Source organism: Xiphophorus couchianus, chromosome 11, assembly GCF_001444195.1.
Source record: "Xiphophorus couchianus chromosome 11, X_couchianus-1.0, whole genome shotgun sequence".
Classification (NCBI taxonomy): Eukaryota; Metazoa; Chordata; class Actinopteri; order Cyprinodontiformes; family Poeciliidae; genus Xiphophorus; species Xiphophorus couchianus.
Window position 1 is genome coordinate 6,976,714 of NC_040238.1, and position 13,919 is coordinate 6,990,632.

The 13,919-nt window shown below is 39.0% G+C and overlaps 1 protein-coding gene across 4 annotated transcripts in view; it reads right to left on the bottom strand.

The window, feature by feature from the left end:
- grik2 (glutamate receptor, ionotropic, kainate 2) overlaps window positions 1-13,919 on the bottom strand; it is a 429,445-nt gene that overhangs the window by 121,094 nt on the left and 294,432 nt on the right. For all 4 annotated transcript variants that reach the window (XM_028030748.1, XM_028030747.1, XM_028030746.1 and 1 more), the window contains exon 8: window positions 3,012-3,155. In XM_028030748.1, coding sequence (XP_027886549.1) covers window positions 3,012-3,155 — 144 coding nt within the window. The remainder of the gene's footprint in view (window positions 1-3,011; window positions 3,156-13,919) is intronic.

Here is a 13,919-nt window from a genome sequence, read left to right on the forward strand (position 1 = left end):
TTCCTGGATTCTCAGCTGGCAGTTGGATCGCTCCTCGTTCCTCCTCACCTGAACTTACCTGTCCACCCTCCACTGCAGCCTCTACCACAGGGGTGCCCAAATTGGGTCCTGGAGGGCCAGCATCCTGCATGTTTTAGTTCTCACCCTGGTTTAATGCACTTGGATCAAATAATGGCTCATTAGAAGGTCTAAGAAGAACATTGACATGCTGAAAAGGTTGTTACTACCACCAGGGAGAGAATTAAAATGTGCAGGATGTCGGCCCTCGAGGACCAACTTTGGGCTCCCCTGCTCTACCATCTACCACCAAAGAACTCTGTCCGTCTGAACTTGGATCATCACAAGGACCCCTACAAAGAGACCATAACCCCGGAGACCACATTAACTTTTCCCCCTGGAGGAAGCTCGTCATCATATTAGGTAAGATCAATCCACTTTTCCCTGAAGCTCCATTGTTCGACAAACCTCAAACTCACCATCTCTCTCACTGTTCTTCAGAGTACAGATGACCCCAGTTGCCAACCACAAGGACAAGAACCACACAATCTCACTTTTCATCATAGTTAAAATAAACTTTATTTGATTATCTGTTCTCCTGATTGTGTTCTGTATGTGGGTAAGGAGACTAGAACCTAACATGACAGTCTTTAAAATGGTGATTTCATTTATCATTTGAAAAAAGTAGCTTAAAAGGAGCAATGGCAATCAAGCATTTATGATAGTGGGTAGTTTATTTAATTTTTTACATCTCTGAGGAAAATCATTTTATGATCAAACCAAAACATCTAATTTTGAAGAAATTGGATGCTTTTTCTCTGTATCCTTTATTTGGTCTTTGTGAAGCTATTCAGAGGAGGACTTTCCAGTGCAGAAAGTCCTCATTTTTAGGTGCCATTCACATTTGAAAAATATTCATTTGGATCCCCCCACATTTCCTGTACAACAAGCTTTTCTATTGATTAAAGAATCTATTTCACTTGATAAGAATATTCGTACTACTACAACTCCACTCTGGGTTTTCCTGGTTACCTACAGCAAAATGAAATGAAAGAAAATAGTTTTATTTTAAATACCGAACCAGGAAATTATGCTTATGTTATGATTCATGTTCTGTCCTGTCCATGCTGTGTTTAAGCGCTCATTCAGCTCACCTGCCATGCCTCATTGCTTACCTGTTCCACCTGGGCCCTGCCCTACTTAAACACCTCTCAGCCTCTGCCTCCTTGCCAGATTATCAACAGAAATAAGCCAGTAGAGCGTTTCCTTCCAAGCGTTCAGTGTTTCTACGACCCTTTTCTGTCCACGGATTTACCCCTTCTGCCAAGCCCTTCTCGGATCCCTTCTGTTCTGGATTTCTGGACCCTGACCCAAGCTTTGCCTCACGACCACTGTGTATTGCCTGCCCTTCCAGCTAAGTTTGCTCTCTCTGACCTCCTGTGTATGATCTCAGCCTGATTATTGTCAAAGTCCCTGCATGTTGCCTTTTGGATCTCCTTGTGGAGATCTTTATTGCCTCCACAGAAGCTTGTTCAAACTGATTACCTGCTGCACCTCCCTGTCGTCAAACCCTTGGTTCCTCTGCTCCACCCGTCCACTGCTCTACAGCTCAGTTAAGCTGAACATTTCTAAGATACCCCTTCTTTATCTGTGCATCACCAGCCTTCTCCCCTCTCTTCTCAGTGCTGTCTGATGACCCCATCCTGAGCAGCAACCAGAATCTGAAAATAAACTGTTTTTTTCCCTTTACGTACTCCTCTCTGTGGTTGAATTTCCAGGTCTCCACTGAGTGTCCTTACATATGCAAGTATTCAGTCTTTGCTTAATACTTTGTTGATCCACCTTTAGCAGCAGTTCCAGCCTCAAGTCTTTTTGTTTTGACAATCTTTAAGCAAGTATAAAAAAATACTTTTCATTTAGTCAACATTTTTGTATTAAAGATGATTTTTATTGGTCTGGTGTAGTATTCTAATTTTAAAAGTAATACATTAACTGCAAGTAAAAAGAAAAAAAAAACATTAATAGAAATAAAAGCTTTCAACCTTGTGTGTTTTTAATCTACTGTATGTTGTGTTTCACTTGGAGATAAATTTTCTCAAATTTGGAAGGTTGCTGGTTTGATTCCCACTCAGTCTACCTCTGAGTCCTTGGGCAAGACAGTCACCACCTTTACCTGCTGGTGCACGGCAGCCTTTCCTCTGTCAGATTGCCCAGGGCAGCTGTGGCTACTATTCAATAGCTTACCACAATCAGTGTGTGAATGTACTTGATAAAGCACTGTACAGGTACTTTATCAAGTACAGACCATTTACCATAGATTTATGGATTGAATAGAGTAGGCAAGTATAAGCATTGGCCTTAATCTATTCCTTTTTCAGTAAACAATTTAGTTTGTAGAACAGTGTTTCTTTGTATTACCTTTCAACCAATCAGTGGAAACTACAGATTATTCTGTTTTTTGTAGCTCTTCTGAATTCCTGCATTAACTTATTCACTTATAGTATCTTGTATAAAAGTTGGATATATTTACGTCGCACAATTAAAAGACATTAAAATGTTAATGTATTAGTGATAATTACCTTTATCACTATGGTCTTTACACAAAAATAAAAATACCAGAGTAAATGGGAAAGTATTGTGGGAAGAAGTTGAGTTCTGGATGAGAGGAAACTGCAACTAACATGACTTAATCTCATTATGTGCTCTTCTAGTTGTCATTTTGTGTGTGCATTTCAATACTTTGTGTTCCAGATGGACCAGATGTTATAAAGCAGTAAATACTACAGTTTAAGTCTTGCCTTTTCAGAAAAAAAGATATCTTGTTTGGCCAAATTGAATATATGAATTTCCATATAAACACAAGTCAAATAATTTTATTTCCCATCTTCACTTGGTCATCCTGATTTACATTCCAATCTTCACAATCACAATCTGAGAGAATGTGTTTTCTGTGTGATGGTGCAGAGTATACAGAGGATTGTAGTTGAATGGAGAACAGGTAGACTAGGATCTACCTCTTTGATGAGGGCCATGAAGCGCGCTCCAAAGCGCCAAGGCTTGTGTCGGTTGCACTGTAATGAACTGACAGTGATCTGCTGAGACTGCTGCACAGCCACGGCCACCACATGCACGGCGTCGTACATCAGCGCAGCATCCGTCTACAAACCAAAACACGGGGGAAACAGAAGGTCATCACCACAGAGCATAGCTCTAAGCAGATGAGTAAGGCAGCTGGCATGAAATCTGTGCACAGACAAGAAAATGTTAGTAGCTTCATATCTAAATCAAAAACTTTACTTCAACACTCACATGGTGCTTGTCTTTACATGGAGAAGGTCACAAATCTATGTTGCAATGATGGTCCTACAGTAATAATTTAATTGAATGTGTTTCAGCACAGTAATGACTTTGTTAGGAAAAGAAAACACACAAGTAGTGTACAGCACTGTTTGACAGGTTTTCACTCATTTCTCAGTATTTCCTTACACAATTATTTTGTAATTATTTTGTTATTTTTAGTAAAGATCCCAAGGCCTTATTTTTTGTATCAAACAGTTCCAGTGCTATGCTAGTGATAGTGTTTCTTTTCCTCCAGACAGTCATGTACGCTATCCCCAATAATCTGGTGCTAAGTATTTGTTGGGTATAAGGACAGCACTGGAGGTTTAGTGGAAACTCATGGACACCAACTACCAATTAAAATGTTGGGAGCTCCATGTTTAAAACCTTTGTGCTACTGTGACTTACTCTGCTTAATTGAAGAGGAAAAACTGTGAATACTCTCAGCTTTATTATTAAAATTGAATACCAAAACTATGTTCTTTGTTGCTTCTCTTTGTTTTGATAACCATCATCACATTTTAGTCCATGAGAGTCCAGCTCCCTTCCTAAGGGGTTGAATGATGCTAGTTTTAAATGCCTCTTCTCCATCATCGCTGATTCAAACAGTCCAACTGTCTCCTCAGCTTGTCATATTTCCAAAGACGATCTGCAAATTAACCATCATTTTATTCAGCTGTGTCGAACCAGGGAAAAAACTAAAAGATGCTGGATACCGGGCATTGAGGACTGACTCTGGACCACTGATTAGATGAAGGCATAGACTTTGTTCACAGCCTCTCCTCAACTCTTCAGGTTCATAAAAGAACCATTAGTGTGCAGTTCAATAGCATACTGTTCCTTTTAATATTGCATAAGGGCTCTTTATCCTATTTTTACTGTTTGACATGGTTTATTCAGAAATTAGCTGAATAAACTTCCTTCAGTCATCCTATAATTTTCTTTCTTACCTCACATTTGTATACCACTTTGTGTTGATCTTTCCCATTAAACCCCAATGAAATGTATTCATGTTTGTGGTTGTAATTTTTTATTGATTACAGTTATATTTGCCTTTGCTAATATGTAACACTTGTCAACAAATAAGCAATTTCCGCTTGGGGATCAATAAAGTATGTTCTAATCTATTCTATCTCACTATTCTGGCAAACAATAATAATTAACATTAGTCACTGTTTTGATGCTATTGGGTCTTGCTGCACTTTTTAAAAAAAATGTTTACTGTGTGTAATATTATGCACTTCTATTTGCTGAGGCATGAAAAGTTATTTGGCTTTAGCATGTTCAACACCTGGATGTCTGGTTTCTAACTGGATTACTCTGGCTTTCTCCCACATTCCACAAATCTGTGTGATAGGTTAATAGGTTGTTTCAAATTGCCATTAGTTATGAATGAGTATGTGCATTGTTGTTTGCCCTCTATATATCTGTGTTGTTGTGTGATGGACTGTGACCTGAATGCCTCTCGCCAACTGAATGCTATAGATACGGAGATAAACACCAGCCTATGGATGTTAATTAATTCATGAATGGATTATTGTTTAAGTTCAGATTTCTTATAAATTTAAAGTACTAGATGCACTTTGCTGTCAGAAATTCACCTAGTGCTGGGGTATCCAAAGTCGGTCCTCGAGGGCCGACATTCTGCATGTTTTAGTTCTCTCCCTGGTGGTTCCAAGAACCTTTTCAGCATGTTGTTCTTCTTGGGTCTTCTAACAAGCCATCATTTGATCCAGGTGCGTTAAACCAGGGAGAGAACTAAAACATGCAGGATGCCGGGCCTCCAGGACAGACTTTGGGCTCCCCTGACCTAGTGCAACAAACCTACAGTAGTGCTGTTGTAAAAGGATTTTTTGTTTTTCACTTGGTGACCAATCAGTGTATCTGGTCTGTATAATGATGAATGAGGTTTCACATTGTCGTATGTTAGATAGATTTTTGTCCATGATGCTAAGTCCAAGAGTATGTTTTCGGCAACTAAGCTTTTGGTTATATTTCATGTTTTAGGTCACGGCTGCGACAAATCAATGTTGGACTAACACATTTTCTCAAAGTCAATAACAGTGTGTGAACAGTATTATTTACTGTAACAAAGAAAAAAGCTCCCCTGTGCAACTTTATATTCAAAGATACAAACACTTCCCAGCCTCTCTGTGTGTTGCCAGAATTCACTGTCTTAATCTGTGTTGGTATATTTATATGCTAAAGTCTTGACAGTTAACTGTCGGCCCAAACCAAGCTATCAGAGAACTGCCAGTCATTCACGCTTCACGAAAGAAGCCTATAATTTTACAGATCCTCATAAATAAATAAATACATAAAACAAATCGAATTAGTGTTTGTCTCGCTTGATTGAAAAGCAATCAACACAGCTCTCCACAGATGTTGCATATAAATTGTGCCTCAGGGTGTAGGAGAAAGCATTGTCCTTTTGGAAGGAATCAAGTTCAAACCATCAATTTTTCCCAATTGGAGCCCTGAATCTAAGACAGTCTAAGGTCTGAGAACCAGTAAGGCTGTTTGTATGCATGCACAGGGCTTGTGTGAAAACTTTGCATTATTCAACCTGAAATGTGGCAGTGTGTGAAAGCATGAACAGAAAGCAGTGATAATAATTAGTGCTAAAAGATGCTGAAGTGGAAGTATTTTCCTCTGGCTTTTGCTAAAAGCAGAACGAAATTTTTAATAATCAGAAAATACCACATGATTACCAGCACAAAGTAATAATACAGGAACTGAACAGACCAGGCGAGAGTGTCCTAATCTGGGATAGAATGCACATATACATGTTGTCTCAGCTATGCTGTTACAACAACATGTGACTACATGTTTACAACATGTCGTGTTCTGCATCCCTAGAACCAGAACCAAACGAGGAGAAGCAGCATTCAGCTTCTCCGCACCACAAATCTGGAACAAACTTCCCGAAAACTGTAAAACAGCTGAAACACTGACTTCCTTTAAATCTCGACTAAAAACCGTGCTGTTTAGAATTGTATTTGAAACGTAATCAATTATGTATTTAACAATGGCACTTGACTTAATGTAATGATTTGATTGTTAATTCTGTGTTGCATGACTTTGTGTTTTTTAACTGATCTGTTGCTTGCTGTAATACAAGGTTAGGGGGGAAAGTTCATCCAGTAGTTAAATTTGTGTAAATATTGTTCATTGTCATAATTATACAAAAAATGCCACTGCTCCATTTATGTTAAAGAAACTGTAGCTTTGTTCCATCAGTGGCCACATTCTAAATGGTGAGGACAGCTTCTGCTATCATCCCTCAGATCCTCCCTGACATGACGCCAGGCTGCCTCTCAGTGCTGAGGCCCAGAGCGGAAACAGTGCTCTGATGTTCACAGCTATCCATTCTTTGTGCAATAAAGCACACAGACTCTCAGGAACCTTTTTATTAGCTGTGTGACACTCTGTCACTCTTTCACAGAGTGATGCTGGAAACAGGAAAAGTTAGCAGTTTGAGATTTTTTTTAAAGATTTTATTGGCTCTGGTGACTTTTCTCTGAAAGTGGTCAGACTAGAAAGCGCATTATGAGAGAGGAGGAAGACATGCAGAAAGGGTCATCAGGTGGGAAATGAACCCGTGACATCTGCCGCCATACATGGTCAGGTTTTTCTCATGTACCACGCCCAGTGATTTCAGCTTAAGTTCTCTACACACAGCTGGAACCGTCTTAGTTTCTATCGCTGTTTTTGGGAAATTTTTATAAATCAGCATTTCTTCTAAAGGTTTTCTTGTGAACAGAGACAAAGTCAGAAAAGTATCTCATGAATTAAATATTCTCTTAATTAAAGTCAGCAGCCAAATGTATTCAGCGGTGTGAGCAGAGGAGCTAGGCACACGTATGCTGGAGGAGTTTTGGCAGCAAAGGTTTCTATTCCTTTCTGCTTCTCCCCAGTGTGAGTCTCATAAGCACCCGTCAGGCAGACTTGCAAATGATTCAGCAGCACCGGCACTTCACTCTATAAACATCTCATTAAAATCAATTATGTCACTCCTGAATGAAATTAAAGCTAAATGCTTTAAAAGCTGTTTTTTCCCTTGTGTCAGCCAATATGAGCATTATCCCTGACACACTCTATTTTTCCACCTTATTCCACCTATGCAAGCACACACATACCCACTACATGAGTGATTTATTGAATCTCTTAAGCTCTGTTTGATTTCAACACTTATGAATTGTTAAAATGCCCAGGTGTTATTTGGCAACTGCAGAGGTACCCCTGCCCCCAACTCACCATTCCTCACCAACCAGCTTCTCATCATTACCATGGAAACAAAGTGGCAAGAAATAGCTTTCAACCATAGTGGGGATTCTGTTATCATTTCCTAAGGCTCCTTGATTTTTGTTCTCAGCACATAGTACAGCTCTGGACTGACAAAGAAATAAGCTTGAACTGATAAAATAGCAAAGAATTGGAATTAAACTGACTAGCAAGATCCTCCAGCAGTAATCTAATTCTATGCAAACAAAACAAGACTTTTCCAACTGCAACATAGTGAGAAATAATGAAAATGGATCATGAATGATTAGAATATGTTGATGTTCTCTGAAGGCAGAAAGATCATAACATTTTATGTTCTTATACAGATACATCAGTTTCCTTGTTTTTCTTCAGCTTATAAAATACATTTTATTATAAAAAGTTAAAGGGTTTAGAAAGAAATTAAGTTCTTAAAAGAGATGTTTCAGAATAGTTAGGCTGAAAGATATATTGAGTATTCAAGTCGTGCATAATTTTTTGAAAACTATATAAGTAATTAAATAACTAATTACTTTTGAAAAGTTATTAGTAAAGTAACCGGATTACTTTCTTGGAGGAGTAATCAGTGATAGTATATTTGAACATGACAAAGTGTTTAATGTCCTTCTTAAGTCTCACCAGACACCAGATCTCATTCTAAATCAGGTATATTCAATTAAAACTCAGTGAAGTTACTAAAATTTTCTCCTAGCACAAGGTCTGCACAAAAGTCCAATATTTGTATTTTATGACACCAACTGTCTACTGGTATGTTCACATTTTCACTGTTAACAATCAGCACTTTATAAACAACTATTTATCTTATTACATACTGTATAAAAGTAGTAGTAAGACCAACAGGCAAATAAATTTAAGACCTTTCAGATTAAATTATAAACCTCAGAATACAATTTATCTTAATTTTTTCTATTTAAGAGAAAAAAATGCCATTTTTTTCTGTTAAATTGAAGCAGCTCAACTCAAAGAATTGAAAGCTTACACTTCAAATAGAAAAGTTAACATCTAAAAAATAGAGAACACAAAATAAAATGTGGCTCTTTTAGAGACAAACTGCAGTGCAAGCAGACATCACTCTCATTTTTTGCCTTGTACCAACCCGTTTTCAAGTAAAACAGACCAGCATCTTCAGGAAACAATTAAAAAGTCCTAGAGACATTTTCTTCTAAAATCTTTTTTTACAGAGGGTCTTAGTGCTGTCAGTCAGGCTGATGTGTGAAGTGCTTACAACCAGCTCCTTCCACAGCTTCTTCCTCATAACAGAGCCCACCATGAGTGTGCAGACTAGTATACATGGTCACTGATGACGGTAGATAAACAACTCACCATTACAGGAGAAGTGCTCATCTGCCATCAGCATATTGAGCATGAGAGTGATTAGCAGTGCTAAGTCTTTCTCTTGGCTCTAATTAGTTGCTTGGTGTATTTCAGTAGATGACAGAAGGACCAACAGTTCTGCTTGGTTTGTTTCATGCCCATGTCTCTGCTCAGACTTCAGCAGAAAACATTGCTCAAAAGAGATGTGTTTCCTGTCATAGTGGCATTTTATGAGTCCACTTTTAATTATTGCAACGATTTTGGAGCATGTGAAGCTAACAGGCTTTGACGCGTCTCCTTCAAGATTGACCATACTGTAAATTGCTCTGTCCCTCAATCATTATAACAGTGTTTTTCAGCATCACCTTTTCTTACTTTGGAGCAAGCCCTGAAGTTACCTCTATCTCTTCTGCTCTGCTCTGGTAAGTTCACTACATTGGCCTTGAAGGGTAAACAAACAATTTCATTGGCTCAACTGAGTGAACCTATTGTCTCAATAACTGGTAATCTCCAAAGCACACCACCCTTTTTCCTGCTTGGCTCTGCATTTACTCTCTATCACCATAAAAATCCGATAGAGAGTAAATGAAAACTATCAATTCCAGTGAATTTATCAGATTGGGCTTGGGTCTGGACAGAACCATCACTCGCTCTGTATTTCGACTGAAGTCCACCATGCATTAGGGGATGCATGATGTAAATGAACACCTTTGAGATATAGGAAAGCAGGAGATACCTATCATGGAATGTGCAACCAATAAATCTGCAGCAACTGTGCTCTTATGTCCATTGATCAAAATTAGTGAGAAATATTTTCAATACTTTGCTTAATCTGTACCTCATAAAGTTTTTAGGGTTAGGGTTATCATCTCATGATTTTACTTTAAATATATTGTTATACAATATTTCTGCTATGTCCCCTCACAGTGGAGGAGGCACAACCCAAAGGTTCATGAGAGGGCAGTTTCATCACCATGGTAGATGAAACATGTTCCCCAGGATGCATTTAGAGAATATCTATGGATATCTAAGTTTGATCTGTGTGGCTTTTAATGATCAGCCTCTCCTTTTTTGCCCAAAGCAAAATAAAAAAAACTCCAGGTTGTTTCTGAAACATGTCAGACTCTGACAGGCCTGTTCCTTGTCATCAATTCTGTTGGTGACATAATGTAAGTGTAGTTGTTGAGAAAAGGGTATCTGGTGTGTGATGATTGAATGCATTATAATTATGTCCACTAGGTAGCAGTCATGAGTTTATGTGAATTAATAAATCTGAAGAATAGACAACAGAGTAAGAGTTCTATGAGCTACCTGTTTTGAGCAGACTTATGAGCAGAGACACCTTAATAAAAGTGTCAGAGCAATAAAAGACAGCTGGTTTGTTAGAATAATATCTAAGTTCATTTACTTGTGAGTTTATTTGAAAGATTATGTTTTCATATTATTATTCTGTTTGATGTTTACTTGACTCCTTTTCTTCTGTGAAACACTATTAACCATTTTTAGAATGTTTGCCTGGAGGCTAGAGACGTTTTGCACATTCCTGTGGTATCAGCTTTCTGTGGGGCTGATTGGTTGTGGTCAGCCCCATGCCCTTGTAAGGGCATGTCCACAGAAGGTTCCAGAACACCCTGTAGAAAAAGGTCATTGGTCAAATTCTTTGTGTGACTATGTGAAAAAGCCCAACCTCCTTCCTTGTATTTTCTAATAAAGGCAAATGCAGACAAAGATCGGGCAGAGTTGATCCCAGACAGTGTTTGACGGCGGCTTTCCGCGTCTGGGTTCAAATTCTCCTCTTCTGCAGAAAAGAAAATTGTGTCTGGTTGAATCTTTGCAAGTTAGGAATTAAAATAAACCTATCATGGTTATTATCAAGCGCAGACATGGTGTCAGGAATGAACTGAGAGGCCGACCATGGAACTAAAACCTCCAGAGTGCTTGAGGCTGACTGGAAATGTGGATGAAAATGGGCGTGCCTTCAAACAACGCTTCCAACTATATGTCGCCGCAATGGGTCTGGAGGCAAAGACGGAGCCAAGAAATATAGCAATGTTGCCGACTATAGTTGAACCACAGGCTAAAACACATTTGTGTTGGATGAACCAGAAGACAAAGAAAAGTTGGATGTTGTGTTAAGTAAATATGATGCTCACTGTTCACCCAAAAAGAATAAATGCTACGAGAGATATGTGTCTCGCTCCCAGATGCAGAACCAGCATGAACCTCTCGATAACTTTCTGAGAGACTTGAAAGTGAAAGCTCAGTCATGCAATTTTGGCCTGCTAAAGAACTCTATGATGAGAGATCAGATTGTCTTTGGTGTAAGTGATGGAAAGCTCAGAGAAACACTGGTGAGAGAAGTGGAACTGACCCTGGAAGCAGCTGCAAAGATGTGCCAGTCAAGTGAACTGTCTCTGCAGCAAGTGAGGGTGTTTCCTGAACTTTTGTCAGGAACTACTAAGTCAGTGATGGAGAAGTGGCAGTCGGAGCTGTCTTGCCAGAAGAAATGTCACAGATAAGGCAGCTGCAGGAGGATGGCGTCATCAACTGTAAGCGCTGTGAGCTACTAAAGTGAGACAATTTCCTGTCTATGGTAAGCAGTGTTTAAATTGCCATTTTATAAAGCAATGCTTTATGAAGAGGAAAGAAGAAGGGGAATTGTGTAAACTTAGCAGATGAAACTGATCTAAGTGACTCATTTTTTATTGGCATTGTGAACTGTGAAAATGAGTCAGAAAAAGTAATTCTTTATCATCTCTGGCAATTTATTGCTAGAGATGATAAATACTGATAAAAGGAATTACAGTCAGGTTCAGATTGGACACAGGTGCTAAAGCAAATCTCATAAGCATAAAGGAAATGCTAGTAAAACCTCACCTAAAAGAAGTAAAGTTGAGCTTAAAAGGCTATAATGGACATCTTATTGAGAGCATTGTTAGCTGAGTGTGACAGTTAAAGGGACAAAACATCTTATGTTCTTCTCATTTGCAAATGAAGATCGTGAGTCACTTTTAATTGATAAATCCTGTGAAGAACTTGGACTGGTGAAAAGAGACTATCATATAAACACTGAACTGAATGAACCTATTGACTCAGTTGATGCAATGCTTCAAGATTATGTCTTCAAAGGATTAGGTTATGTACCCTGCACATACAAGATTCAGCTGAGAGAGGGCGCTCAGCCTGTTGTGCATGCTGCATGTCGCATTCCAGCACCACTGCCAGAGGGGTTGAAGAAAGAGTTGGACAGAATGACCAGTCTGGGAGTCATTCAAAAAAGTGGAAGAGCCCACAGACTGGGTTAATTCCATAGTGGTCACAAAGAAGAAGAATGGAGAAATAAGAATATGCATGGATCCAAAAGATCTAAATGAGAACATCATGAGAGAACATTATCAAATACCCACTCAAGAGGAAATAATCAGTGAGATGGTTGGAGGAAGTTATTTCACCAAGTTGGATGCATCACAAGGTTCTGGCAAGTAAAGCTGGATGAAAATAACACCAACCATTGTACCTTCAACACACACTTTGGAAGATATTGTTTTCTCAGATTTCTTTTCTGGGATAAAATCGGCACCTGCAATGTGCCATAGAGCACAGGTGTCAAACTCCAGTCCTCGAGGGCCGCTGTCCTGCAGTTTTTAGATGTGCCACAGGTACAAAACGCTGGAATGAAATGGCTTAATTGCCTCCTTCTTGTGTAGATCAGTTCTCCAGAGCCTTAATGACCTAATTATTGTATTCAGGTGTGGTGCAGCAGAGGCACATCTAAAAGTTGCAGGACACCGGCCCTTGAGGACTGGAGTTTGACACCTCTGCCATAGAGTGATGGAACAGATCATAGAGGACCCAGAAAGAGTGAGAGTCTACATTGATGACATCATCATTAGGGATCAACAGCTCAGGAACACAATGACAGATTGAGGAGCACATACTGAAGAATGGACTGAAACTGAAGATGGCCTAATAGCAGTTTTACTTCAGGCTGAGGATGAACAATGGAAACCAGTGGCTTATGTATCCAGAGCCAAGACAAAAGCTGAATGCGGACATACCCAGATAGAAAAAAAATGTTTGGGGCTGGCTTATGGACTAGAGAGGTTTCAGCTATGTGTATGGTCTTTCATCTTTTGTAGTAGGAACAGATCATCCATCATCAAAAAGAATCTGAATATGATGCTGAGGATTCAGAGGCTGATGATGAAAATGCAGAGGACTACACTGATCTACACTCCAGGGAAACACCTGATTCTTCTGTGAGTTCAACTGAAGAGGATATTCAGTGTCATGTGAATGTGGCATCTACTGTGTTGCCTGTGTCAGATGAAAGATTTAAGCAAATAGAGGCCACAGCGAAGGATACAGAATTACAGTTGGTCACACAGAACATGGATGGCCAATAGGTCTTCTCACTGCAACAAAAGGTATTTTGTTTCAGTGAGAAGAGCCCTTCAATTTGCTTCTAATCACCTCTTCCTACGTAGCTGTTTGCTGAGTGGTGGACCTTCTAATCTAAACAGATTAGAAGAGGTTTTTGTATCACTACTGCTCTTTTTTGATTAGTCAGTGGGCTGGAAGAATAACTGAAATAGAAATGGATGATATACAGGATAATATAATGGATAATATAATGCATCAGATTCCATTCATTGACTTGCAGCATTCATTCTTTGATCAACATGGAGCAACAGTAGACAATCATTTGCATTTTGTCTTTAACTTATGGAGAACTTAAGTTTTCATTACAGGAAGAAACCTCCAGCAGAACCTGAACCTGGCTCAGTACGAGCGGCCATCTGCCATGATTGACTGGGGACCCAAAAATTGTACAATCAGAGTAGTACTTCAATATGTTAAGTAGAAGTAGATAAAGCTTTAAATAAGCAAGTGCAAAAAGTATTTGTTAAAAAGTAAAGTACTCAAGTACTGAGTAATTGTTCACAACACATGATTTAATATTTTTAAATTCATGCCAGACAGCC